The following is a 26,556-nucleotide window of genomic DNA, read 5'->3' on the forward strand; positions in this document are numbered from 1 at the left end:
CATAGCAAGACTTCCCCTCTCTTTAACACTAGTAAGATTTCTAAAGATGCCAGATTTGTTCTTCTGGTTTGACTTCCATGCTTCAGAATTGAGAAAGGACTTTCGGTGGACTTGTCATTTGTCCAGCCATTATGTCACTCCTATAACACTCAGAAAAAGTTTCCTTTTGAAAACTATAAATAGGAAGATAGTCTAATACTTATATCTTAAGATCATTAACAGTCCACTAAATTTGTCAAATGAAGGCATAACTTTTAAATGCAAAACATCCTGCTTTCTCTGAACATTCTATAATGCTTCAAAAATAAAATTTAAGCTTATTTAACTGTAGTTAGTTCTTGATTACACACACACGTGTCTTACAGATCATCCATTAATAATTTATATTAAGCTCCTGGATGATGGTTTTGTATTTACAGTTGAATATCCTTGAGATATTCAGATACAATTGAGTATTCTTAAGATGAAAAATTCCTAATAATTCACGCCAAATAATGAAACACCTGTAAAAGTAGTCACCCACCTCAGCCTTCCTATCATTTTTCTGCTCATTTACCCAACTACATTCTACTGCTGAAATGACTCCTACTTTGTTACAAAAGATAGACTTTGTGTGTTCATTTTGGTCCTTTCTATTATAGCTCAAGGGACATTCCTGAAATAAACACGGGGCTATTAAAAAGAAACTGTCCAAATAGTACAGGTGACAATTTAATCATAATTGGAAAACAAGTCTATTCCCCGCCTAGGATTACAGAGTTACATAATATTTAAAAGACAGCCACTGCATTTATGGGCAACAATCTATCTTATTTGAGGAAACATTTTAAAATTGTATCCTAACTAGTAACATTATACTACCCATTTTAGCTACAATGAAAACCAGTGCTACATTACAGACTACTTCTAGTTCCTATAAACCCATCAAAATAAAAAGTGGACAATATGTATATTCTGAAATTTACAATAGAAAGGATAAAGCAAGATCCTACCACTTGTTCAAGGCTGTCATCTTAAGAATGAAACAACAAGTGCAGAACTCAAAATTAGTTCCAGAACCACATTCATGGCCTACCTCATCCTCACTCTTGGGTGCCTTCTTCAGAACTCAAACTACATTTTTTAACACAATACCAGTTGTGCAGGTTTACTTGAAGTCTACCAAGTGAACTGAGATTAAATCATCTTGATCTGGTGGAAAGGAGAGGGGGTTCAAGGTCAGAAGACTTGGGTGTGAATCCAGACTTTGTCCTTCTGGAGCTACATGACCTTGAGCACCTATTTAGTTCTCTAAACCTAAATTGCCCTCATGTGTCAAAGAACAAGACCACCAACCTCGAAAATGTTTTGTAGATCAAATCCCTCAGTGTTCTGATTAAGGCATATGCCTAATAAATGGGCAAAGATTTTATACTACTAAAGGGCCAGTTCACAAATTATTATGAAGTATCTCATTATGGGGATCACAATTAAAGTGTATAAGATTTACTACAGTTGTAATACTCTTTTTAATCTTTTGCTTACAATGTTTTAATATAGAGAAATGAAAAATTCACAAAATTTAGAAATCTTTTTAAAACTGACATTTTGTATATCAAAGATGGAGCTTCAATAAAAAACAGATAGTAAAAACTGGTTAGTTTTTTAAAAAATGTTTGGGGTGCTTATATTTAATCAAACTTTACATGGTCAAAGTTTTAAAACTTCCTGAAGAAAGCTGTATTTTATAACCCAGAGACAGCCCAGTTATCTAAACAATGGGCTACATGATACACCACAGTCTCCAGGCAGTCACAACAGGATGAGAAAAGAGCTTTCAGCCTCTCTCAGATTTCCTGGCCACTGTTATTTTAAAACTTGATCACATAAACATAAACAGAAAGAAAAAAATCCATTTTGGATAAGCCGCATGGGTTATGATTTATGATGTGTTTTTAATACTTTGCATTAATTTACATTAAATAGTGCAACAGTTCATTACATTTTTCTTACTCATATCTGTACGTACTAAAGAAGAATATATGTTATATAGGTTTATATATTGTATAAACTTTTTAATTACGATAATCTTAAAGTCGTTCATCACTTCTGTTACTCCCTTAAAATTATTGTTTTTGAAAACAAAAATGAAACGCAAAATGCTGGCAGAACAATAAATAGCATGTCACAGAGAACATACAAATGCAACAGGCAAATCTGCATAAAACTAAAATGACTTCTGTTTACCACTGTGCATGTAATTCCTGTGCAACTGAAAATACTCAAAATGCGCTGGATATTTAAAAGGCAATGAGTTATTTTGAACAGTTGCATTGTTTAAGCTCTGGCCATAGCCCAATCTATGGTGTTTCTAAAATGAATGATAAAATACATCAAGGTAATTTTTTCACTAAACAATTTCCAATTGGAAAACCACAACTCGACATCTGTGAAGTTGAGTTAATTTGTACAGAAATGCCTTCTGCTGCCAACCTTTGTACCATGACTATTACCAGCCCAAGTTCAAGATCCACATTTTATGGTGTAAATAGTGTCAGCTAAATCTTAAGAATATTAGTTTTTAAAACTCACAAACCCTGACTGTGTAGATATACCATCTCTACACCCACAAGACCGTGTAACAGCAAATGAAACTTCTGTTTAGCAAGCACAGCCGTCTATTAAGTTGGGGCAGTGCTCCTAGTTCTGAGGAATAGCTGTAGATTCGAACTGAAGCATTCCTCCACCACAAATTTTATGCCATCATCAAATGATTTCCTACTTAAAATCCCCAAATTTGAATGTTTTAATAGTAGTAAGGCGTTCTTAGAAATCAACAAATATAAAAAGGTACTGTTCCGTGACAGATACACAAATTAACATACTCAAAGTACTGGACCCCCCCTAACGACTAAAACTACAATTTCAGGCAATCCGAACCCGGTCTCCTACACGATTCAACTATTCGTGGTGGCAGCTGATCCTCGCGTCCCAGAACAAGCGGCACTATTCCTGCACTGAATTTTAAGCTTGTTTACGAAAGACAAAGCTATCACAAAGTGTCCAAGTTGGAGATGGACACCTGAGTGCTCTGCCTCTACCTGGGAGCCAGAGAGGACACACAAAGGTATCTAGGTGCTGATAGACCCATGAAAGGAGACTCTCATTGTCCGGGAGAAACGAGAACCAGCCCTGCGCTCCGGCGCCCCGCCGCCTGGGCCCACCCATCACCTACTTCACCCACGGGGTCCTCGGAGGTGCGACGAGCCGTCGGCCACCTGGGCGGTCGGAAGAGGCCTCGAAGCAGGGCCGGGCCGGGGGGAGCGAGGCCCCGGCGCTGACGCCCCGCAGTCGGGGCTCCGGGACACTCCCCGGCGCGGGCGCGCAGGCAGGTGCGCGGTGGCGGGGCTCCCTGCGCAGGTGAGGCTTGCGGGCGGGTGAGAGGGGCGAGGGCAGAGGGCGACGACGCGGGCGAGCACAGGCCCAGGGAGGCGGCGGCGACCGGGCTCCGACTCGCTTCCTGCTCGGACAGATCCCGGGTCCGTCTCCGCCCGCCGGCCGGGGCCACACCGCGTCCCCGGCCCTGCAGCGCGCACGTCACTGCTACGGAGCGCCCGAGGGGGCGGGGGCGCCGCGGGAGGGGCGGGCGGGGAGCCGGGGGCCGGGGGCCGGGCGCCGGGGGCCGGGGGCGGGGGCGCGACGCGGGAGGGGCTGGCAGGCCCGGCGCCCCGCCCCAACGCCGCCCCCGGACGGCCGCGCGGAGCCTCGGGGCTGGGGGTGGGCGCGGCGCGCGGAGGGGGCGCCCGTGGCCTGGCCCCGTGCTTGTTCCTCCCCCTGCGGAACGGCCTCCTTCACGCACGTTGCTGCTTGCAGCCCTGCAAAGCGAGTCCTCTCCGGACTGGGTGCAGGGATGTCCGGCCACAGCCAGAATCGGAGCAAGGAGGGAGACAGTGAAGGGAAGGGGCGAGGACCCCGACTGGTTCAGGAGGCCGGCCGGGAGCGAGGCCGTGTGGCCGCGGAGGGTACTCGGCTACAGTCCAGGTCGGCAGGAGCCGGGCTGCCCTACGAAGAGAGCAACTTTCCTGAGCAGCACACTGGCTGTTTTGCTTTTGGGAGCAGGGGATTTGAGAGGGAAAATTTGCATTTCTTTGGCCCCCGTTGCCTCCCCCATTTACTTATTAAAGTCCCATCGTCTCTATTGTTTACATCTTACTGTTTCTGTAAGGGACGTACCTGTGAGTCATATTTGAAAATTAAATATGAAGTAGCTATGCAAAATTGAATTATATGATGGAAACGTACGTTGCCTTTACGACAAAAAGAAGCATCTTTTAAGAAAATGAAACAGTAATGCTAAATGTCCTCGCTGGAAAAACCTAGATACCTGTACGTAAGAATTATATGTTTTTTTTTCTGCAACATTTCTGAGTAGCAACTAGAAAACTTCAGGATATCTACATGATTCTGATAGGAGACAAGTTTCAGGTAGTCAGACGTTCCACAGTTCTCTTGGTGGAAAAGCTAAGTTATGATGAGATATTTTAGCCTACAACTGAAAAAATATTAATCAAATAGGGAAGTACAAAAGAGGAAGAGAAACCAAGAAAGGAGGTAATTTATAGCAATCTCAGAATTTAATTCCAGATTGCCTGGAGGTAAATCTTAAGTGTATCAAACCAGATTTCAAAACAAATTGGAAATAAAGAGAAAAGAAAGAGGACATAAAGAGAAAAGAAAGAGGAAATAAAGAGAAAAGAAAGTTCAGTGCTTTGACTTCATTTTGGATTTAAGATGTAAAAGCTTTGACAGACAAAAGAGAAGCTGAAACAGTTTATTGAAAGGAATGATTTGCAATGTTTTCCTCTCTCTTCTTTGTACTCCACTTTCACTCCATTACTGAGTCCCTTTGCTTCTAGTTCCATATTTCTCTGAGGTATCCAATTCCTCTTGCTACCCACTACCATTATCTCATTCAGGCCACCGTTTCAGGTCTTGTATACTGTTTTAGCCACCTAACCAGTTTTCCAGGCTGCAATCTTGTCCCCTTCTAATACAGTCTCTACAGTGCCACCAGGTTTATATTTTATAAAATAAAAGAATGATTATCTACTCCTCTTTTGAAACTTCTATAGTGGCACTCTACTACCCTGAGTATAAAGTCTAAACTCCTCAAGATGTTGTATATGATCCTTCAATTGTTTTTGTTTAGTTAGTACAGTAGGGATCTCTGGTTAAAAAGTCTACTAAATTTGAATGTCTTTTCATCATTGCCCAGTTCGTTATTGTCCTATACCCCATAAAGCTCACACAATGTCACTGGCCTGTCTTTAGAATTACTTGCGTTTTGAACCATTGTTTTAGCCCTGCTTACCTGTCCAATCTCATTTCTACCCACTGCCCTTCTCCATTTCTTGTACTTGACATTTAAGCCAGTCTGACGTGCTTGGGTGTCCAGAACAGACAGTTTTACTATTACGTTGGAGTGTTGCCCGGCTAAATTCAGTTAATCCTTCATAACAAAGTCTATTTGTCCCCTCCAAGAAATTTTTCCTAACTCCCGTATTCCAAAACTTAGGGTGCAATTTGGTGCTCTTTCCTATCTCTCTTAGCACCCATTACACATAATTCTTCCTACACTTATTTCACTAATGCTACTCTTGTTTACTTACAAGTATCCCCCAACTGAACTGTAAGCTCCTTGAGAGCAAAGTAGGGGACTTGTTTGTCTTTGTGTCCCAACTGTCAAGCATGATGACGTTCACATGTTAGGCACTCATTAAACAGTGCCTATTATCATTATTATTATTATTATTATTATTATTGAATAAATGGGACAGATGGATAAACAAACAGCAAGAGAATTGACAATTCTAGGAAATTGCATAACTGTTGTTCATCATTGTAGATGTGACTGTGTCATATTTGCTGCCAGAACTCATCTTAACAATTTATTCCATATTTACATTTGTAAATTTTTCAATTTTGTTCTCACCTATTAAATATTTGTAAGACTCTTCCCAGAGTCTTCTTGTGGGGATTCTTAAGCTGAGATCCATGGATCCTATTATAATATAGATGGGGATTCCAAGAGCCCCCTCTGAAACCATATGCAAAATTCTCTGATTTTGTTCCTTCATTTTTATAGGAATCTATATCATAGGTATTTAAAGAGCCTCTACACTCTCCCTGGCTGATACCTACTTTAACAGCTTCAATTGCATCTGTTTTACCAACTCCTAAAGTAAGGCAGGCTGAACATCCCCCCAAAAATTATCTTTTCCCTCCCAACTGCCTCATGATTCCCTTGCCAACAGACCCTATTATAATGATGGCATTACCAGCCACTATTCTCAAGAAGTTGTGGCTTTTATGTCAATCGGGATTCCTTTCCTTCCTCCTCATTTTGGAGTCACTACATTCAGTTCATTCTATGTCATAAGTTATTTCTAAATTGATATCTTACTCTTCATCTTCTCTTAGAGCAGGCCATCATTTTCTTTTATCTGAACTCTTGACATTGCCTCTGCTCATTCTAGTTCATTCTTTCACCACTCCTAGAGAGGTTCCCCCTTCTCCCCAAATCTGATTATGTCACCCCCTATACTAAATCGTGGTGACTTTCAGGTCAATTAAAACTCATTTATGTGGTATACAGAATCCTTCACAACCCAGAACCTACCCACATCATAGGAATTCAAACAGGCCTTCCATGGTGCTCCTCTCAGTCTTAGAAACTCAGTCTATTATTTTCTCTGTCCTGACTCTGGCAGAATTGTTTTTTCTTTTCCCTATTCTGCAGAGCACCCACTTCATATCTATATTGTAGCACTTATTACAACTCTCTGAAATACTTAACTTTTTAGTGAGAAAGTCTGCCCTATTATTTTTTTATTCCTAATGATTAGCACATTGCCTGTATCATTGAATTAATAATAATAACAATGCAGAAATTTATTCAATCCTTACTATGTGCCAGCACTGTCCTAAACACTTTACACAAATCATCCCATTAAATGTTCACAGTCCTATGAGGTAATGTGGTGAGCATTTGTTCTTTGTCCTATTTCTGAACTCCCATCCTATTTGTGGGAAATACTTAATTTTGAGAATGGGTGGGAGCAGGGCCCACCTCACACTTTGGAAAGTGAGTTTGGCCGAAGTCCTACCCACGATCTGGCAACTAAGGAATAACCATGGCATGAGACCTAGGTTAAGTCAATTGGATGGTCTCACCTGAAACTTGGAATCTGTACAAAGTAATACAAAGATGCAGAGATAGAGAGAGATAATTCAGTGGTGTGGATAATTGTAGTAACCAAGGTCTGGTTGTGACAATGCCAACAGTGACATCGTAAGCGATAGCCCTGCACATTTTACACACCTCATTCTTCACCATCCCCAGTGATTCTGTGAACTACATGATATTTTGCCAATATATTCTTTTTCTGCATCATTTAGCCAGTTTGTTTCTGTTACCTTCAACCAAGAACCCCAATTGACACAGAAAAGTTGCATCATTATCCCCATCTTACAACAGAGAAATGAATAGGTGCTCAAGTATTTACTTAATGAATAAAAAAGTGAATATTTACATTATAACTTCTAAAGGAAGTTTTGATCATTGCCTCAGTTATTAGCAAGTTTGCACTAATGGTAATTATCTGGAATTTGTAGGAAAATAAATTACAGGAAATAAGTGGCCCCCTCAAGAGATAGTCTTAGGAATTTTTTCCTTTGGGTATATCTTAGCTCATCCTCATAAGCCATCAACATCTGCATTTCCCATACATCATCAAGAAAAACTAATGTTTAGTGTAATCACTGTAAAATCGTAAATCATTTCTTTAAAAATACAGAGTGATGTTTTAAACATCATTCCTGAACTTACTCTAGAAAGAAAGTAGGCAATTTGTTTTAGAAATATTTTTAATATGAAGGACTAGAATTAAAGCTAAAATGTCATTTATCAATAGATATGTATATTTTTTAATTCTTTAACTAGATCACTGTACATCTCTTATTCCTCTAGCTCCTGGAAATTTCTGTAACTATAGTGTTTCTCATTTAAACTCCCAGTTAGTTTTCCCTGAATTGTTCTAGTGGCATTATAATTAAAACGGAAACAATAGCACAAATGTAAGCAAAGATCATCACCTCAAAGAATTTAATTGAACTGTCAAATGTCTTTAAAATAGTCTTTCATCTAATTTGTCATATCCTATAATCTTCACCTTCAGTGCAGTCATTTGAAGAAGGGCAGAGGAGTCTTGATTATTTTTTTCAGAGTTGTACAGGTCAAATGTAACCTAACCAAGTTGGAGAAATGAAAAGAAAGCAAATGAGTGAAGGCCTTGCTAGAGGTGCAGAATTATATTAAGACTTATTTAATACGAAGTGAACAGTGTGAGGAGGAACCGGGTTTCGGGCCTGAGTGTTCAGGTCTGTAACCAGTATAAGTCACTTAATCTCCCTGAGACTCAATTTACTCATCAATAAAATAGCAATGATAATAATACCTCCTCCTTAGGGAAAGGACTACATAAGATAATGCAAGAATAAAAGCATTTTGCAAACTAAAAAGAGGTTTATAAAGAGCATATTATCAATCCCATGTACAAATAATGTGAACAAATAAATATTTTTAAAAGAAGACATTCATATATAATCTTGAATTTGTTACATGCTAGAAAAGTTTGTAAATACATTTGAGCAAGAAAAAAGTAAATGTTTAAAAGTAAAACCAATGCTAAAACATTTGAAATTAGTTTTGTTTTAGAAATTATCTTTGTAATCTCTTTGTTTCACATAGAGATTAATATGAGAAATCAATTATAGAATTGCCTTTCATGTGCAGTTTTGATGAAATCTGATTTTAATAAAATTCATAGAAATTTATATAAACATAACTTCTAAACATTTTTCCTAGTCTAGAGAAGTCATCCTGTTATCCACATACTACTTCCAGGAATACAACAATAAAAGTAATTGAATATCTATTTTTGTTACATATTATGAATAAATGATTACACAAATTTATGGATATTATTTAAGTTTGAAAATCAAATGTAAAATTTAAGGAAGCTTTGTGAAATAGAAAAACAAACTTGAATTAATTTCAAGAAAGGAAACCATAAATATGCATTTGTTATAAATAAATATTTTGCATAAAAAATTCAGAGACACAATTTGGAAAGGTCAGTTCTCTACAGCCTATATAAATAGTCTAGAAAATATACCAGAAATTAATGATGTTTGAAATCTGCAAAGTTATATTATAAATTAATCCAAAATTGATTATAAGTTAAAGTTAATCATTTTCAGTGATTGGTTGATCCTTATTTAGATACTAATATCATAAATATGATTCAACCCTCAGAACTGGATTTAATATCCACTTAAAAATCCTGTGCACATCTCTATTATTAACACACTTCCTTATTGTTGAATGTTTTTATTTACAAATCTGTGAGCTCTGTCTTTGGACATCTAGACTCAGCTGGGACATAAAAGTCAAGCACTCAGCATATGTTTGTGGAATGGAACTGAGCTCAATGAACTTGAGCTTTGCCAGGTCCATACTCTTGATAGTGAAGGGCCTTCAGAACTGAATATTTTGAGAACATTTTAGAATTTTGTTATAGAAAAGAAGGGGATTTGCCCAATTCTCCATGGGAATATGAATTCAAATTTAAATCACTATTCAACAGATGATTCAATATTTATAAAGAATTTATATACAGTACACATTTTATCTCATTTTTCTAAAAAATGAATTTTCTTTCACAACTTATTTTTATTTTCACTAATTATTCTTCAATATCATATATGTTAAACATTCTGTGATATTGCTATCTTACAAAAAATATAAAAATTGTATAATATAAAAAGTTGTATCTTCTCAAGTATGAATGAAATATTCCAAGTTAATACTATGTAATAGAAAAAGTACTATGTATATAATATTAAAATATTCCAAGTTAATACTATGTAATACAAAAAGTACTATGTATATAATATTAAAAATCAGGATAAGACTGGGTTTGGGAAGTACTATTTAAACAAATCAGTGATACACAATATTCTTCAGGAAAAAAATGTTTGTTAAATAAATGAAAAGATTGGTAGTGGCTCATTTCCTTTCCTTCAAAATAGTAGTTTCTTGAAATAGATCAAGGAAGAATCAAGTAATCACTGACCAGGAAGTGTCTAATAAAATACATGGCAGAGTTAAATATTATCCTACTAAGTTAATAAACATAAGTTTGAAGTGTACAAAGCATTAAATGGACTCACAGAGTAAATGACCTGACTTCCTTCACGTAGGATTTATTGAGATTTACCAAATTATTATTATATTATGTAGTCAGCCTTTGCTGTGTAGCTTTTAAAATCTCAATGGCAATAACAAAAACCATTTATATTTCTCCCTGGCAAAAATAGGTCTCTGCAGGTACCTCTAATTCAGGCTGTTGGTAAATTCAGGTCTGTTATATGTGTCTCATTCTGGGGTTCAAGATGAAGGCCCAGTAATACCTGGGGTATGTTCTTCCTGTGGCAGAAGTCAGAAAAATGCTATGTCTCCTAAAGCCTAGGTTCAGAATTGGCATGCTGCTACTTCTGCCCACATTCCATTGGTCAAAGGAAGTCAGGCCACCAAGCCTAGCATCAGTGAGGCAGGATGAAGGATCTTATCATGGATAAGGGTGTACTCGTTAATAGTGAATGTTTGCTGAACAATAATCTAAATAGTCTAATCTATCGTACTAATTAGTTATTCAAAACAATATATTAAAAAGTGTTAGTAGATGAAGAAGAGGCATGTGGAAGGCTTCTAACATGCTGGTAATGTTCTATTTTTTTTTAACCTGGGCAGTGGTTATACAGGTGGGTTTACTTGGCAATAATTCGAGGTATATATATTCATGCATGATCTATATATTTTTTCTGTAAATATTATACTTCAGATAAAAGCTTATATTTTAAAAATGCTCTATCTAGTTGAGAGTTTCAGTATTTTTTAAATTTTCTGAATTTTTAGTTACTTTCTCTTAGAAGAGTAGGATTATAATGAATGGCATGATTCTTGAATAGGAAAGTCTTTTTAAAAAAATTGTCGTGAGAAAACTTGCTTTTCCAAAGTAATAATATATATTCCTAATATGAAATAAATATTACATTTGCATATTTATTAACAATGTGAAGATAACCAAACTAAATTAAGTCAAACAAATTCAAAAAATGTCTAAGGTCATTTTGAGGTATAATCAAAAATTCTAATTTTGCTTTTGGATATTTTAAAACAACTGTTTGTAGAGAAATGTACTGATGCCCATTTGATCATGCCAATAATAATTATAATAACAGAATTAGAAAATAATCTGCCTCAATATATACCCCCCAAAATTTTCAAAACTCAAGTATCTTCAAATAAGTGTGATATATTTTTAAAACCAAAAATTGAGAATTTTAAAAGTAGTTGTCACAATTTATGCAACAGGGATATATCAACGTATCCAAGTTGTTGTTAGATAAAAGTTTACTTTTGTGTATTTAAGATTTGTGTATATAAGATTAAAAACTTAGTGTTATTCAAACTGTATAGGTAATAATATCAATGTAGTGGATTTTAAGGACCGTTTTTTAAAAAAGAATAAAACAGAAATTATCAGTATACATCTCTTTAGAAAGTGTAAGAATTATTTCCCGAAACTTTTCAGTTGTGTGTGTGTGTGTATGAGAGAGGAAGGGGGTGGAGTGACAGGGAGGGAAAGATGGCGAGGGAGGGAGCTGTATAGACAACTGGATTTTATAGGGACAAAACCTAAAATATATTTATCAGTGATATCACTGTCAAAAAACCTGACAACGGCAAGAAAAGTCTCACAGCTATGGCCTATCCTAGAAAGGACAGAGTCTCCAGTTCATGAAACTTGTGTTGCCCTGGGCTTTTTAGGTTACTTGGCAACTTGAGGAAATCATAACCAGTGCTATGGCTAGAGAATAATTTATCCCAGGAGTCCTGTAGTTATCCTATTAATAGCCAAGTGTCTGATAACTTAAAGGTAAAAACAACCAAAGGACTCTTACAATATGCTAATGACAACTTCAAATACTGCAGAGATGACAAACAGCAATTAATTTAATCTGAAGCCCACAAGCTAAATGAGCAGCAGATAGAGGAGGGGCAATAATGAACAGCTGGATTACTGGCTTACCTCAGTATGTTGCAGGTTCTTCTCCTGCTGTGTGTTGTGGGGGTCTCTTACATGTGGTCTCATCTGTCTTCCTCTGCCTCCTTCTGTGTCTTTGAATAGACCTCACTTTATTGTCTTGCTCCTCCGATTCCACATTGATTTGTTTACAGTGGCTTTGTCAGACATTCTGGTATCTCTTTTCCTGGCTCTTCTCAGGCTATTTTTCTTTTATATAAGCTTTTGAGATATTAAAATCTAAAACAACACTAGTGGCATTATGTAAAACTGAATTATACTTACATAATATTAGGAAGGAATTAACATATTCACAGTATTATGCCTTCCTATCTAAGAACATAATTATATCTTTCCATTCCTGCAGGTCTTATTCTAGGGCCATCAATAAAAATTGCGTTGTTTTCTCAGTCAGGTCATATGCTTTTGTTGTTAAATTCATTCCTAAGTAGTTTATAGTTCCTGGTCATTATTGTGAATAATTTTCCCCTAAATTGCTTTTCTAGATTCCCATTGTGTATCTATCCAGGCAATGTAACAAATTGTCTTCTTCCTTTAAAACAGGTTTCCCAAGTTTCCTTGTTATATAATCACCTACTCTTTTATTTTCCAAATTATACCAGTTCTTTCATTTTCTTGTCTTAGTACATCTGCTGTAAGTGCAAAAACATTGAATAGTGTGGGAGCGTGTCTAGAGCTTGATATTAATTGGTGTTAAATGTTTCACCATTTGATATATTTGTTACTAAGATGTTATAGTCTATACTATATTTTAATAAATACCTTTATTCTCATTTAAAGATTGTGTTATGAATAACTAAATTTTTCACATGATCATGTAAGCTTCCTCCTTTAATCTTTGACGTTCCAGTATATTTTATGATATTGAACATCCCTGAACTTGGTCATAGGGCATTATTTATTTGCTGTTTACTGGATTCTAATTGGCAATATTTTATTTAGATTTTATTAATCTTGAAGCATATATTACATAATCCCTTAGTGTACCTTTTCACCATCTTTACTAGAATTTTTTAGTAAAGACATGCTGGCCTCATAAAAGAATTTGAAGATTTCCACCCATTTCTATGGCCTGGAATAGTTGAATGTTAAAGTCAATTATAAATCCTTTCTGTATCTATGCTATGTCTCCTTTCTCCTTTTTATTTTCCTTTTTTTCCTTGACCAGGCTCAAGTGTTTATCTAATTTGTTTATCTTAAAAAAAAAAAAAAAAGATTTGTGGGGTTTTTTTTTGTTACAAGGTATGGTAACGTGGTGGAGTAAGTAAGTTCTAGTTCATTAATTTTTATCTTCCTTAATTTCCTCTTCCTAGTTTTTTTAATAAAATGTATTTTATTGTTCTGTTCCTTGTTTTTTCTTAACATGAAGTTTTAGTCCTTCATTTTTAATTTTTGAGCTTAATATGAAAGTGTTTAAATCTATAAACTTCCTTTGAGTACAACGTTCACTATGTCTGATAGTTATCAGGTAGAAGGAAGTAATGAGTAGACCAATCAAAGAAACTAACAGAAATTTCAGAAATATTAGTAACAATTTAATTATAACAAAGATGGAAATTCATTTTAATGCCAAAAAAGATTTTTAATAAATGATACTGACACAAGTGACTATATTGAAGAAAATAAAATTTGTAAGTATATAATAACTATATCTTTTGCCATAAACAGAAATAAATTCCACAGTTTATTTTTGTTTTTGAAAAAAGTCTTGCAATAACTATGTGACTAATTGTACTATCATGAGTCAAGAAGGAACCTCTTAAACAACATTGAAAACTCAAAAATACATAACAATAAAAATATTTTGGTATGGAAAATACACTACAAAGTCTACAAATGTTAGATTATGAAAAGATACGTTTATAGAATATATGCTAATGTAACATCCAGAAGGCTTAAATACTAATAATAAAAGAAAAAAAACAACTACCAATCCAATGGGAAAATGGATAAATGGTAGTCACAGCTGTCATGAATTAAAAAATGCTCAAATTTAAACTAGAGATCAGGGAAATGCAAATCAACTAATAATGAAAACAGTTTTATGTGCACAAGACTTGAAAAATTAAAAAGAGCTATTAATACCTATTGCTGTTGGGGATGTAGGAAAAAATGTAATTTAATAAACTGAGAGAAAAATGTAAATTCGTATATTCTTTTCGAAAACAAGCTGGTACCATCTGTAAAATTTAAAACTATGTATGATCTTTGATCCAGCAACCCCTGGCCATCTCTTCCAAAGAAATAAAACTACCAGTGTATAAAGAAATAAAAACAGGGAACTATATTACATGGTCATGGTTGCAAAAAACTGGAAACAAAGTGAATGACCATTAGAGGTGTGATAGTCACTTAAGCTGCTAAAAAAATATTCCCCTCCTGGAAATACGGTAAGAGTGAACTTCTTTGTTCCTTTTGAAATTAGGGGTGTTGCTTAACTAGCTTAGGCCACTGCAATGTGAGTGGAAGTGATGTGCCACGTCTGGGTAGAAACTTTGAGAATCATTTTGCTGCTCACCAGGTTCCCTTCCCACTGTGATGGCCATGAAAGCTTGTGTCAACCTAGAGCTTCATCAGTCTGGGTAGCTGAGTAACTGATGAGCAGGGCTCCCCTGCTTTCCTCTTTTGGACATGTAGTATGACCAAAGAAAGAAAACTTTTCGAGGAGAGTAAGCTTCTGAGATTTTGGAATTGTTACTATAGTATAACCAAGCCAATCAGGACTGACAGAGTAAGGGAGTGACTAAATAATGTTCCATCATATAATTGACTTCAACTTGGATTGATTTTCACCAGATAGTGCTGAGACAAAAAAAAAAAAAAAAAAAAAAAAAAAGCTGAAAAATGTTTATATTATCCCAGTTTTTATAAGAAAAAACAATTAATACATCTTTAAACATATATTACTATATAGAGATCATATGAATATAGGGGAAAATATGAAAGAATACAAAGTTGTTAAAATAGGTTATAAAATCCAGACTGTAACAATTTAAAAAAAGGAAAGCAAGCAAAACCGTATGGTATGTTCACATGCCTCAGTTATTTACATATTTAATTTTAATAATTACAAAAATTATTGAGTAGGTATTATCAAATTAATTTCATACAGTATTTCATTGAATCCGAGATGCTTTGATTGATGCTTTCTTTGTCTTACCTGCATCAAGACGTTTTCACACATCTGCCTGAAAATGCTGAGAAGAAATATATCAGTGGTTCTCAAACTTGTGGTCTTGCCTGGGAAATTGTTAGAAATGCAAGTTTGCAGGCCCCATTGAAGACAATCTTGAATCAGCAAAGGGATGGAGCTCAGTAATGTTTTATCAAGCTTTTCAGATGATTCTGATGCAAACTTGTTCTTTACTTGATAAAATGTAACCTTAACTCAGAGGTTAAGATGTAAAAAAACAAAAAGTTTATCTTAGAAATAAGGTAACTCATTTTAACACTGTCCTCTCTCTGCTACTTCTAATTTGCAAATTATTTTCTTTCAATATGAATTCCCAATGATCAGATCTGACTGGCTTTGTTTTCTTTTTATCTGCTAGGTCATATCACTACAAACTAACTTTCCATGAGAACAGGGGTCCATCCTAAATCCAGTTAGCTGTGACAAAGGAGACCGGGATGGGAGAGAACTAGCAGGTACAGGTGCATTGGGCAGTTTCCCTGAGAAGCATATTTGCAAATGTCAGGCAACAAATGACCTACTGTAATTTTTAATTTTACATTGATAAACACTTCCTGTGAAGACAATGGAATATTGACATTTATGCTATTTTTATACTTTTTCATTGTTTATATTTTAAAAATGTAACACGGATGTTTTAAAAAAATGCTTTACCTATGGTAGTTTTATATGCTTTTTAATTTTTTGTTTTTAAATTTTGTTTTTAAAATCAATCTTCTAACAATATCTTCAGTTAATCATTTTCTGTCCATTTTTCAGCTGTATGTTTCATTTATAGTTAAGTATCTTTGAACTTTGAATTAATTTGTTCATAAAATTTAAAAACAAAGTTCTGACTAGGGAAAAGGAACTCTCCTGTTTCTGTTGCATGTTTCCAAAAGGAACATTTCAAATGAAATATCCAAATTATGTTTTATTATTTTAGCATCCTATGATCACAAGCATAATTGTATCTTTTACCCTAGCTGTAGTTAAGTAATTCATGATTAGTTTAATTTCTATAGGACAGGCTTGCACTCATTCTTGCCCCCTGCTTTCCCCCTGCCCTGCTGCTTTCATTATCACCATCGCGATCTTTTCAATATTCACAGTTGATCATGCTATTCCTCTGCTTGAAGTGCTTCAGGGACTTTTTAGGATAATGACCAAAATCTTAAACATGGCTTCAAGGCCCTGCATGATCAAGTCCCAGTCTACCTTTCCACCTTAACTCTGTGCTCGTTACACAGGGCTTCAATTTTTTTAAAATTATGAAGATGTTGAAACATACTAAAAGGTAACAGTTCAATGAACCCACATACTACCAGTTTCCATAATAATCAAGATTTAGCCATACTGCATCTTTAAAAAAATATGGACATCTTATTTATTTATTTTTTTATCTAGCTACGTTAACCTAGCTTCTAACATAAGATGGTGTGTTCAAAACCCAGCCTTGCTGGAGAAATTATTTCTTTGGAACTCAGTTTGTCCTTCTGTAATTTGGGAGTAATAACAGTACATAGCTCATATACTCATTGTGAAGAAACAAATTCATACATTTAAAAAAACTTAGAACAGTGTCTGGCATATAGTACATGGTAAGTGAGGCCATTATGATTTAGGACAAGTCACACATCTCCCTACCTCAGGGCCTACAAGCACAATTCTTGTCTTGCCCTCTCAGACTTTGTCCAGTTTGTTGATCCATACTTCAAATATCGTATTTTCAGGGAACACTCCCCAACCTTCCCAGATCAGGCTATATTTTCTGAATATACTGTATGCCTCTCCTGCATGGCACTTATTTGAAATTATTAATTTGTGAGACTGATTAATAGATGTCTTTCCCATTACACTATAAGGAGGCTCCATGAGGAGAGATGTTATCTATTTGGCTGTTTTAAATCCCCAACACCTAGTACAGAGCGGGTGCTCAAAACATTTATTCAGTACTTAAGGATCAGTTTCTTTTCATCTAATTTGTTTTGGATCAAATCCTCTGCTGTCAACATGTACGAAGGTAACTATGATAAATGCAGTAAGTTTTATAATAGGCATAAACTTGTTTTGTTATTTGAGGGATTAAAAATATTGAAAGTATATTAATAAAGTGTATTTTTTCAGATTTCTTTTAAAAATGTTCCTAGGTATAGTTTGTGGCAGTTTAATTCTAAAGTAAAGGATAACGGCATGGAAGTAAAGAAAGGTGTAAGCTAGCAGTCGAGTGGTTTAAATGTAAACAGAAAAAAAGCTTCCAGATAATCTTTCGATTCCTTTTCATACTTTTACACAATTTCTACTTGTGTATGATTTTAAGGGATTTGGTGACCTTACAAAAGATCGGTTTCATCAAATCTGTTTTTTTCTCGAAGAATCCACCACAAAGATTAGACTTGCAGTTTTTTCATTACAACAGTCATAGAAAAATGCTTCTCATGCAACTTCATTCTCCCAAGACACTTAGTCACTTATTTTCAAGTTTCCAAATCAATTACCAACTATTAGTGAAATAAAATGTAAAAACATAACCAATCCCAGATAACTTTCAAAAGCATCAGTTCATAAACACCCCCAAGTAGTTAACTCTGTCTTCTGATGGGTAGTATTTATAAGGCCATGTAGAGAACCAGCTGGCAAAGAGGATATGGCCAAATTCTGTATCTAGCATGCTGTGTTCTTTATTTTCCTCTTAAGTCATTCTGCGCATTAGCTTAGTAAAAGCTCCAAGTAACCTGCTTAATTTGGTTTAAATGTTTTACAAATTTATTTGACCAAAGAACTTATAAATATCCCTCAAAACTAGAGTTATCAAACACACTTTGACAATTGCTAGTGTGGCTGCTTTCTACAGATTGCCTAGTCTAGAATTCTATTAAAAATATAAAACAATGTTGATTGTAGTGGTCACCAAGCTCTTGGTCACCAGTAAGAGTTTACAAACCATCCATTTAATAATTCACTCTAGAATCTTGTCAAGAGTAGATGTGTTTTATAATTGGCAGAATCTACTTTCTTCCTTTTGAAAAACAAGATTATCTGTTAGTCTCTAACCGTTGAGTACCTTAGTAATTTTATAATTCAAGGCATAGTAGCAGCAACTTAATAACCTCATCAAGTTCTTAACGAGAATTTGGGGGTAGAGGGTAAAGTGGTATTTTAAAGCATTTCAAAGAAGATCTGAGGTATGTGTTACTTTTAAAACCTCCCCAGGTGATTTTGATACCTACTTCTAGGTTAAAATCTTTGTTTTGGATAATATGTTTTTCACTAAACATTTGCAATAAGGACACTAATTGCTATTTGTAGTAAAGACCTCTAAGCTTTTAACTTTTTTCTGCTTCAGGCCATGGGTCTAGGGTATTTTTCTCTGAATACACTAACTCTTCCTTAATAGTACTTCAGTGTACTCTAACCATTATTCCTTGATCTGGCTTATCAGAATTAAGATAGGACTTTTCCCCAAGGTACACATTTCATCCACTTTATCAACCAATTCTTCCTCTGTGGTTAAATTTAAGTTTCCAAAAGTAGTTTTCATAACCCTTTTTCTTCTTCCTGAGAGTAGGAAAACGAGAAATGTACCAGAAAGTCCTGCCGGAGTATTTCAGCACATTCTTTAGTAATTACATTTCCTAAAACAGTCTGGTATTGCCTCTGAGTTCAGTTGTCTTATTTATTGGTAAGCTATCCATTTATATTCACTTGGCTTGACAGTCTGTAGCATGCCCCCATAATAATCTCCTCCCTCTCTTTTAGTCCTCAAAGTGATCTGTAGGGCAACCTTGTTATCTGTCTCTCTCCTAAACATACAGCACTGCCCTACCTCATCTCCTAACGGGTCTGTTTCTTCTAACCAAGTTATTCTCTATCATTATATTCCAGTAGCTTTACCGCACCAACTCTTGGTCATATATATTAAAATATATTCATGATTCCTGTTCAGTGAACTGTCTGAGACTTAAGTGCAACTTGTGATATCTGGGAAATTAAAACGTATTTTTTTTTTTTTTTTTACAGTTGACATTCAATATTATTCAGTCCCGATGTGGCTTTTTTTTATATCCTTAAAAACTTCTGCTTAGCTGTACTTCAGATGTTTCTCCAGATTGACTGTTTCATAATTTAGTTGTAATTTTAATGTGGTCACTGGAGTAGCACAGTGTTTAGCTACTCCGCCATCTTGGATCAGTCCCCAAAACTGTTATTCATTTTATTATATCTTACAGTCTTCAGAGATCATAGTTTTTTAACGAAAAAATACTGAATTTATTTTGGTGACTTAAAACAAGATATAATTTAGATAATTACTTTATCCTTTCAAATAAAACCTCCTACATTTAATTAAATAATAGTATAAGCACAGGTTACTATGCTTAACTGATTTAGGTTTATGTGAACTTGAAATAATACCATTAAGTTTTCAGCTGTCTTAGCAACACCAAAGGGAAAGAACTAGTTATAGTTAAATGCCATCTTTGCTCCTAAACTACCAAGAGCTAAGACGCATACAAATTTTATGGCAAGTAATCTAAAACTCTTCTAAAAATGATTAACTGTTATTCTATCCAACAAGAAAACAAATACAAGAGATCTATCTAATTAGTTAAGACACCAGATACTCATCATGCGGTTTCAGTGTCTAGTAACAAAACTCTAAACTTTAAAATTCTGTTTCACAACTTCTATAGTACTAATAACACATTTTAAAAGGTTGATAACCACTTTAAACTACATATAGAAGTACCAGAGTACACAATTATCAAGTAAATGTGAATACACACCAAATATTCTCAAGTCTAGTTTTGGAGCTCAACCTGGCAGTCTCCAAATTCAGTATATATATAAAACAAAGTCATTAGCATAACTTTGAAAAATAGAATTTTACATAGGGAGGAAGAAATATCAAATATCTGAACATTCTACCTCTAGAAAGTTGACAGGCATCAATGTATATTTTCATGTCAAAACATGATTGACTTGAGTTGGCCTAAAGGACAACTCAAATGAAAAGTTATATTTTTTCTTTTATCAAGAATTAAGAGTGCAAAATGTAACTATTAGAAATTAAAACAAAAATAAGCACTTTAAAATATTTTTTTCAGTACCTTCAAATTCTGACAAAATATAGTACACTAAAAAAATTAAATATACCTATTTTGTTTACTGCTGTCACGCTTTTTAAAAAATTTCTATTATTTTGTTCATATTCAATAAATAAAATTAAGCTTATTTTTTCATATCTGAACTAACAGCTCTAGGGTATTCAAAAAAAAGAATGTAATCAGAAATTTAAAAATGTTAGTTTAAAGTAACAAATCTGTAATTGATACTGCTAATGGTGGCCTTCTTTAAACTTACATTTTAAGATTTCCTTAAATGAATGTCTCAGATTTTTTTTTTTTTGGTTGTTATTGACATCTCCATCCACCCCAAATCCATTTATTAAATTCAAGAAAATAGCCTAAAATATTGGTTGCAATTCCAGAAATGCCAGATTAAAAATAATTTCAGATGATGAAAATGGCCTTCCTTTTATTGTGAATTATTTTTGTTATATGTGTATTTTAAAATTCATTAATGAAAAAATGACTTTTAAAATATATATTTCAAGTCTCAAAGTTAATTCAAAAGAAATGTATGACATTTCATTTGAAAATAATAGTTTCAGCAGATATATGCAAGATTCCTACAAGAGCCGTAAATCTGTCATTAAAAATCACATTTTAGTATTTTTAAAGGGAAATTCAAAGTAAGAGATTTTTTCCCCTGCATTATGCAACTGATTAAAGATAATACTTTTACATGTAAAAATAATTTACACTAAAAAACTCAAGCACAATGTCCGACACTTTATCAAAAATAAGAACAAAATGAACAATGAAAAAACAGCAAAAGCCATTATAAAAAATAGTAAACTCCTATTTAAATTCCTGTGCTCACACAGATTAAAAATGTTTACCATTTAACTAGATCACACAGATTGTAGCATCCTTTTAAAGATAGAATATAGAAAGGTAGCACGGGATATTTGAAATTAGAGCTGTGCTTACCAAAATAGTTTTAACCTGAGTCTTAGGTTGTCTTCAGAAATGTATTTTACAATAATGTATGGTAAATTATAGTTATTATTTAATAGTATAATTCAAGGTTATTTTTCTTTGAATTGCTCTTAATACTGCTTCTTAAATATTTGTGTAAAATTATAAATATTTATTCCATTTTTGGGGTTCTCTGAGCACAAAGGAATGTATGAATTAAAAAGTTATTTTTTTCCTGCTATACAAGCATATATATGTCTTTCTTGTTCAAAATGCCTTAGTGTTAACCTTATTTAGATATTTCAAGTTATTTTAAAACAAAGGCAAAAGGTCAAAAAATTACCATAGATACTTGACTAGTCCCATGAAATGTATCACACCCACAAAGGAATTTAATACAAGTTCACTAAAGAATATCAAGTTAATCATTTCCTCCTATAAATATTTTTTTATTTATTTTGTGTTTAGAAGTTGCAGTTTTAAGTACTATTAACAGAAAATACATAACAAAAGCTTCCTAACAAGTGAAAAAAATAATTATAAATGCTGGAAAAATTGGCCTCATTAACATATTTACAGACATTTACTTAATACATACTCCATTGGAAATTAATTATATGACATTTTTACAAGCATTAACATTTCAAAAATCACTCTGAGTAGTGAACACTTCAGTTCTTTACTGTCTATACCCAAAAGTGAAAGTCACTCAGTTTCTGAAGACAACACTGACAAGAATCAGAAATGGTCAATCTGAGACACTGTTGACACATTGTTCTGTTCCTTCCCCGACAGATGTTTCTGTTGAAGTGTCCTTATGGTTCTTTTTATCTTTGCTCTGACCTTCCTGCAGCTTAAGAATTATGTTTCGGATTTCTTCTCTTTTTGTTCTCATTCTTGGGGGAGGAAACCAGTTTGCCAAATTCATCGGTAATTCAAAATTGAGAATTGGATTCTGAAAATAAAACATAGTAAATACACATTAGAAAATTATAAGAAGTAATAGTTTAGTTTCAATGACAAAGGCATTCCAGAGTTTAAAAAAATCAGTACCTCATGAGCAAATCCTCATTATCTACCACACGCCAGGCACCGTGCTAGGCACTGGAGATGTAAGACCTTATAGTCTCGATCAGGGGGTTAGCAAACTGTGGCCAATGGGCCAAATTCTGTAAATAAAGCCTATTGGAATGCAGCCAGGCTAACTCCTTTACATGTGTCTCATGCCACAATAGCAGAACATGCCACAATAGGAACAGAGACCACATGGTTGCAAATCCTAAAATACCATTTACTATCTGGAGCTTTATAAAAAGTTTTGTCTATCTAGACAGATAATGCAACAATTAAAACAATATCACAAATATTATGACAGGGAAAGCAGAGTCCTATAAGAATACATATCTGGGAGCTTAACACAATTCCAAAGAGGTGATGGTTAACCTAAGACCTGAAGAATGAGTAGGAGTTAGCCAAATGATAAATGACAGAAGCAACAGGAAAGGATATTCCAAGTAAGGAAATACGTATCAAGGCCTAGAGACAAGAAAGAACATGACACAATATAAGAAACTGAATGACATTCAAGTGGCTGGTATATATAGAATGCGAGAGTGAGAATGATAGGGAATGAGGCTAAGAGCTTGGACAGCAGACAGATCTGCAAGCCACATGAATTTTGGTCTTAATTCAAGGGCAATAGGAAGCCACTATTAGATTGAAAGCAGGAAAGTAACATGATTAGATTTGGGTTTTTGGAAAAATGCTGTGAAAAACAGAAGTCAGGAGACCTGGTTAGACTGATGCAGTAGTTTAGAATAGTGACGCAAGTGTACTGAATTTTGAAAGTGGCAGCAGGGATAAAGAACTGAAGAAGTGAAAGACTTCACGGGACGATGATGGGTAAAGAAGTACACTGGATGATGGGTAAAGAAGAGGAAGGAGTCCAGGTAACTGCAACAAATATCCAAGAGAAGTACGCATCGTACTCTCTGTACCTCTGTAGTCAGAGAGACTGTTAGAGGAAAGAATGGTCAGCAGTGTCAGATGGTGCTGTGAGGTCAGGAACAATTTCAATATAAGGGTGAGGATGAAGTCAGATTATAGAGATTTGAGAAGCAAGTAAGATTTGTGGAAGTGGAGACAGTGAATATAAACACTTCTCCAAGATATATCTGTGAAGAGAAAAGCAGGTGAAAGAGACAGTTCAAATCAAGGGAGAGATTTCTTACGATGGAAAGAGCCAGTGGAGAGGGAGAGTAGATCAGTGATGAGTAATGAGGTCAGCAAGCTTTGGCTGTGATGAAATATACAATCTTTTTTATTATACCTTAAAAATTCTCCAATTTGGGAGTTTTGGTTCCCTGGAAGAATTTTTGAAATGACAGTTGTCAAACCCTCTAACATATTTGCTTGTGTTTTTTATACTAACATAACATAAAATATACTATTTTATTATTTATTATATCAGATCCAATAAGTTGAAACCCACCTCAAAAAAGCTCTCTACATACTGCAATATGTATACACCACAATCACTGAAGTTGTTTTGCTGGGGTACTTTTGGATTAGAGCCTTTCATGACATCTTTGGAAAAACTTCTTTTGCTTCCTTTTTTAACTTCCCATTCCACCTCTAAATACCTGCAACAATGAATATATAGTAAGAATATATGTACATACATATACAAAGTCCTTCATTTCCACCAGACTAAAAAGTACAAGGTATGATTTTGAACTTACTCTCTGAGAATTTTTACAACGTTTGACCGAGAAGGGCCTCTGAGTGAGTCCATCAATAGGATACAAGGTCTGCAGGGTAGAAATGACCAAATGTTAGTACTTTATCATGTTAAAAGGATATAAAGAGATGTACATTAAAAATAAAATTTAAAACCTTCAATATTCCCTTTGTATGCCTCAGTAAAACATGGGGGGGTGGAGGGAATAAACCATATAAACCCATATACTCTTATAATACTTTAAATCTCCATGGTTATATTAGATACCAAATAAAATATTAACCATGTCTTAGTTATGAATATAGTTCACTAAAGTTTCATAATTGTTTTCTAAAAATACTTCAAAATTTAGTAGAAGTCAAAACAATTCTCAAATTTGAACACTCCCATATTCCAAATCACCAAAAGTGGGACCATGCAAAAGTATTAGAAAATAATCTCATTTTTAACTAAAACCTACTACGGATAACAAAACAGGTAATCATCGCATAAAAGAATTAGTTTAGAATCCAGTGATTTTTGCAAGATTCCACTTTGAACACTCACTACAAATAAGACTCAAACCTTCAAAATTTGTTGTATACCCCCAGTTAAGTGAGGAAGTCCCATGTCGTACAAAAAGTCCTGGAATGTTTAAAGATCTAGGTTCTTTCTGGCTAAAATTTTATGGTATTTTGAGAAGGTCTCTTAACTGCGCTAGATCTCTATATTTTCCTTAAAAATGAAGTTTGCTCTTCAAACGCTGTTAATGGAGTCTCAACCAACAGTTTCTGCAAAAAGAGTCAAAAAAGATGAAGTCTAGACATAGGCAATACTTCATCACCTAAGAAGTTTGGATCCCCTGGAGAGACCTCAGAACATATTATTATTTCTGAAAACCAAAACAGACTCATCCTCATTTGGAGTTCCATCTGGAACATTTCCCATAGGACTGCCTTGAGTCACTCCATAGCCTTCACACTGTAGCTATGGAACCAGTGTCAACTCCAATCCCCATGTTACTGATCTGAATGACAGTTGTGTGTCTTTTTCTGTTCCAAATCACTTTATATCGAAAAGGAATAGTGGTTCTCAATGAAAATGTATGTGTGTGTGTGCACGCTCATCCACACACATAGAAAATGGGCAAATAGAGGACTGAAATGATTATCCTTTCTCCCCAATTTCATCCTTGGACGTTGGGCGTGACCCAATTTTCCCCCCTGACTAGGACAACCACTGCAACTTTTGCTTAAGTACTTGTTTAAATAAAAACTGTCTGGTCATGATTTATTCTATGAAGGTACATAAATAAAAATTATCATGTAGTTTACAAGATATATAGTTAATGCGTACTGTTTACAGATAGTAGGCTTTAAATGCCACTGTCCTATTTCTGAATTGCAATTGTCATCAGCAAGGAATCCGTCATCACTGCTATCATCCTATAAAAGAGAGATTCCTGTTAGTATTGAAAACATACAATCTAAATAACTAATAACCTTAACAAAGTAATAACCTAACTAATAACCTTTAGCCCTATGCAGGATAAAAATCTTTGTAACAAATATGTAAAAAAATAATTTTTTGGGGGGGGTTATCAGATACTAGAAAATGTCACTCAATACCAGTTATCTAATGCCACAACACTGACATTTTAATGAAAAGGAACTACCAATCGATGTCTATGAAAAATTGTTACATCATTTACTCAACTTAGATTAATTTTTAAAGATTGAATATATTATGACTGATTCTTCTCCAGTCAAACACTACTGCTCTGATTTTAGGTATTTTTTGAAAATATACTTTGTTAGCTAAGATAACAGGTCATGAATGACATATTTATTATTCTTTTACATATTTTTCCAAATCAGAAATATTTCAAGGGTTTCTGGAAACACTATTTTCCTTAACAAAACCATATATCCACTTCACTTGAGAGAAGACAGTGTAATGACATTGTCTTGTTCTGTAAATTATCTTGAATGTAAAACAAACAAGGTTTCTTTTTTTGGTTCTTTGAGAAAGCTCTGGCAACTTTATAAATGAAATAATCAACAGAAAGAATAAATAATAATACACAATTAGATTATGACCAAAGAAGCGTAAGTGCTCATTGTAAATCTTAAATGTAATCCGTATATGTGTGTGTATATGTTGGAAAGAAAAACTGTATTTCATAACCACACATTGCAGACCAAGGAATCACAAAAAATAGCTTTTGTTCATAAGAGGATTAAGCAAGGAGGAAAAAATGGTGCAGTACAAAGTTATCTTCACTACTAAGCAAATTCAAAGTTTGTCCTAACAGCTAAAGAAAATTAGAGAATTAAAAAATGGTATGCTGTAGGATTCGTATAAACTTTTCTCTCACTATAAAACCTTCATTAACTGAAATGATAAAATATTTTC

The 26,556-nt window shown here is 34.6% G+C and overlaps 2 protein-coding genes across 6 annotated transcripts in view; both read right to left on the bottom strand.

Moving 5' to 3' along the window:
* The window catches only part of MYO6 (myosin VI), a 136,976-nt gene extending 133,373 nt beyond the window's left edge, over nucleotides 1-3,603 (bottom strand). For all 4 annotated transcript variants that reach the window (XM_081044207.1, XM_081044206.1, XM_081044205.1 and 1 more), the window contains exon 1: nucleotides 3,215-3,603. The gene's annotated coding sequence lies outside the window, so the exon portion shown is untranslated. The remainder of the gene's footprint in view (nucleotides 1-3,214) is intronic.
* Nucleotides 3,604-19,397: 15,794 nt separating this feature from the next.
* SENP6 (SUMO specific peptidase 6) overlaps nucleotides 19,398-26,556 on the bottom strand; it is a 99,946-nt gene continuing 92,787 nt past the window's right edge. For both annotated transcript variants that reach the window (XM_081034395.1, XM_081034394.1), the window contains exons 21-24: nucleotides 25,498-25,586; nucleotides 24,164-24,232; nucleotides 23,914-24,064; nucleotides 19,398-22,377 (exon numbers count right to left, since the gene is read on the bottom strand). In XM_081034395.1, the coding sequence (XP_080890521.1) occupies nucleotides 22,171-22,377; nucleotides 23,914-24,064; nucleotides 24,164-24,232; nucleotides 25,498-25,586 (516 nt within the window). In that variant the 3' untranslated portion in view covers nucleotides 19,398-22,170. The remainder of the gene's footprint in view (nucleotides 22,378-23,913; nucleotides 24,065-24,163; nucleotides 24,233-25,497; nucleotides 25,587-26,556) is intronic.

This window comes from Rhinolophus hipposideros (assembly GCF_964194185.1).
Source record: "Rhinolophus hipposideros genome assembly, chromosome: 3".
In the NCBI taxonomy this organism is placed as follows: Eukaryota; Metazoa; Chordata; class Mammalia; order Chiroptera; family Rhinolophidae; genus Rhinolophus; species Rhinolophus hipposideros.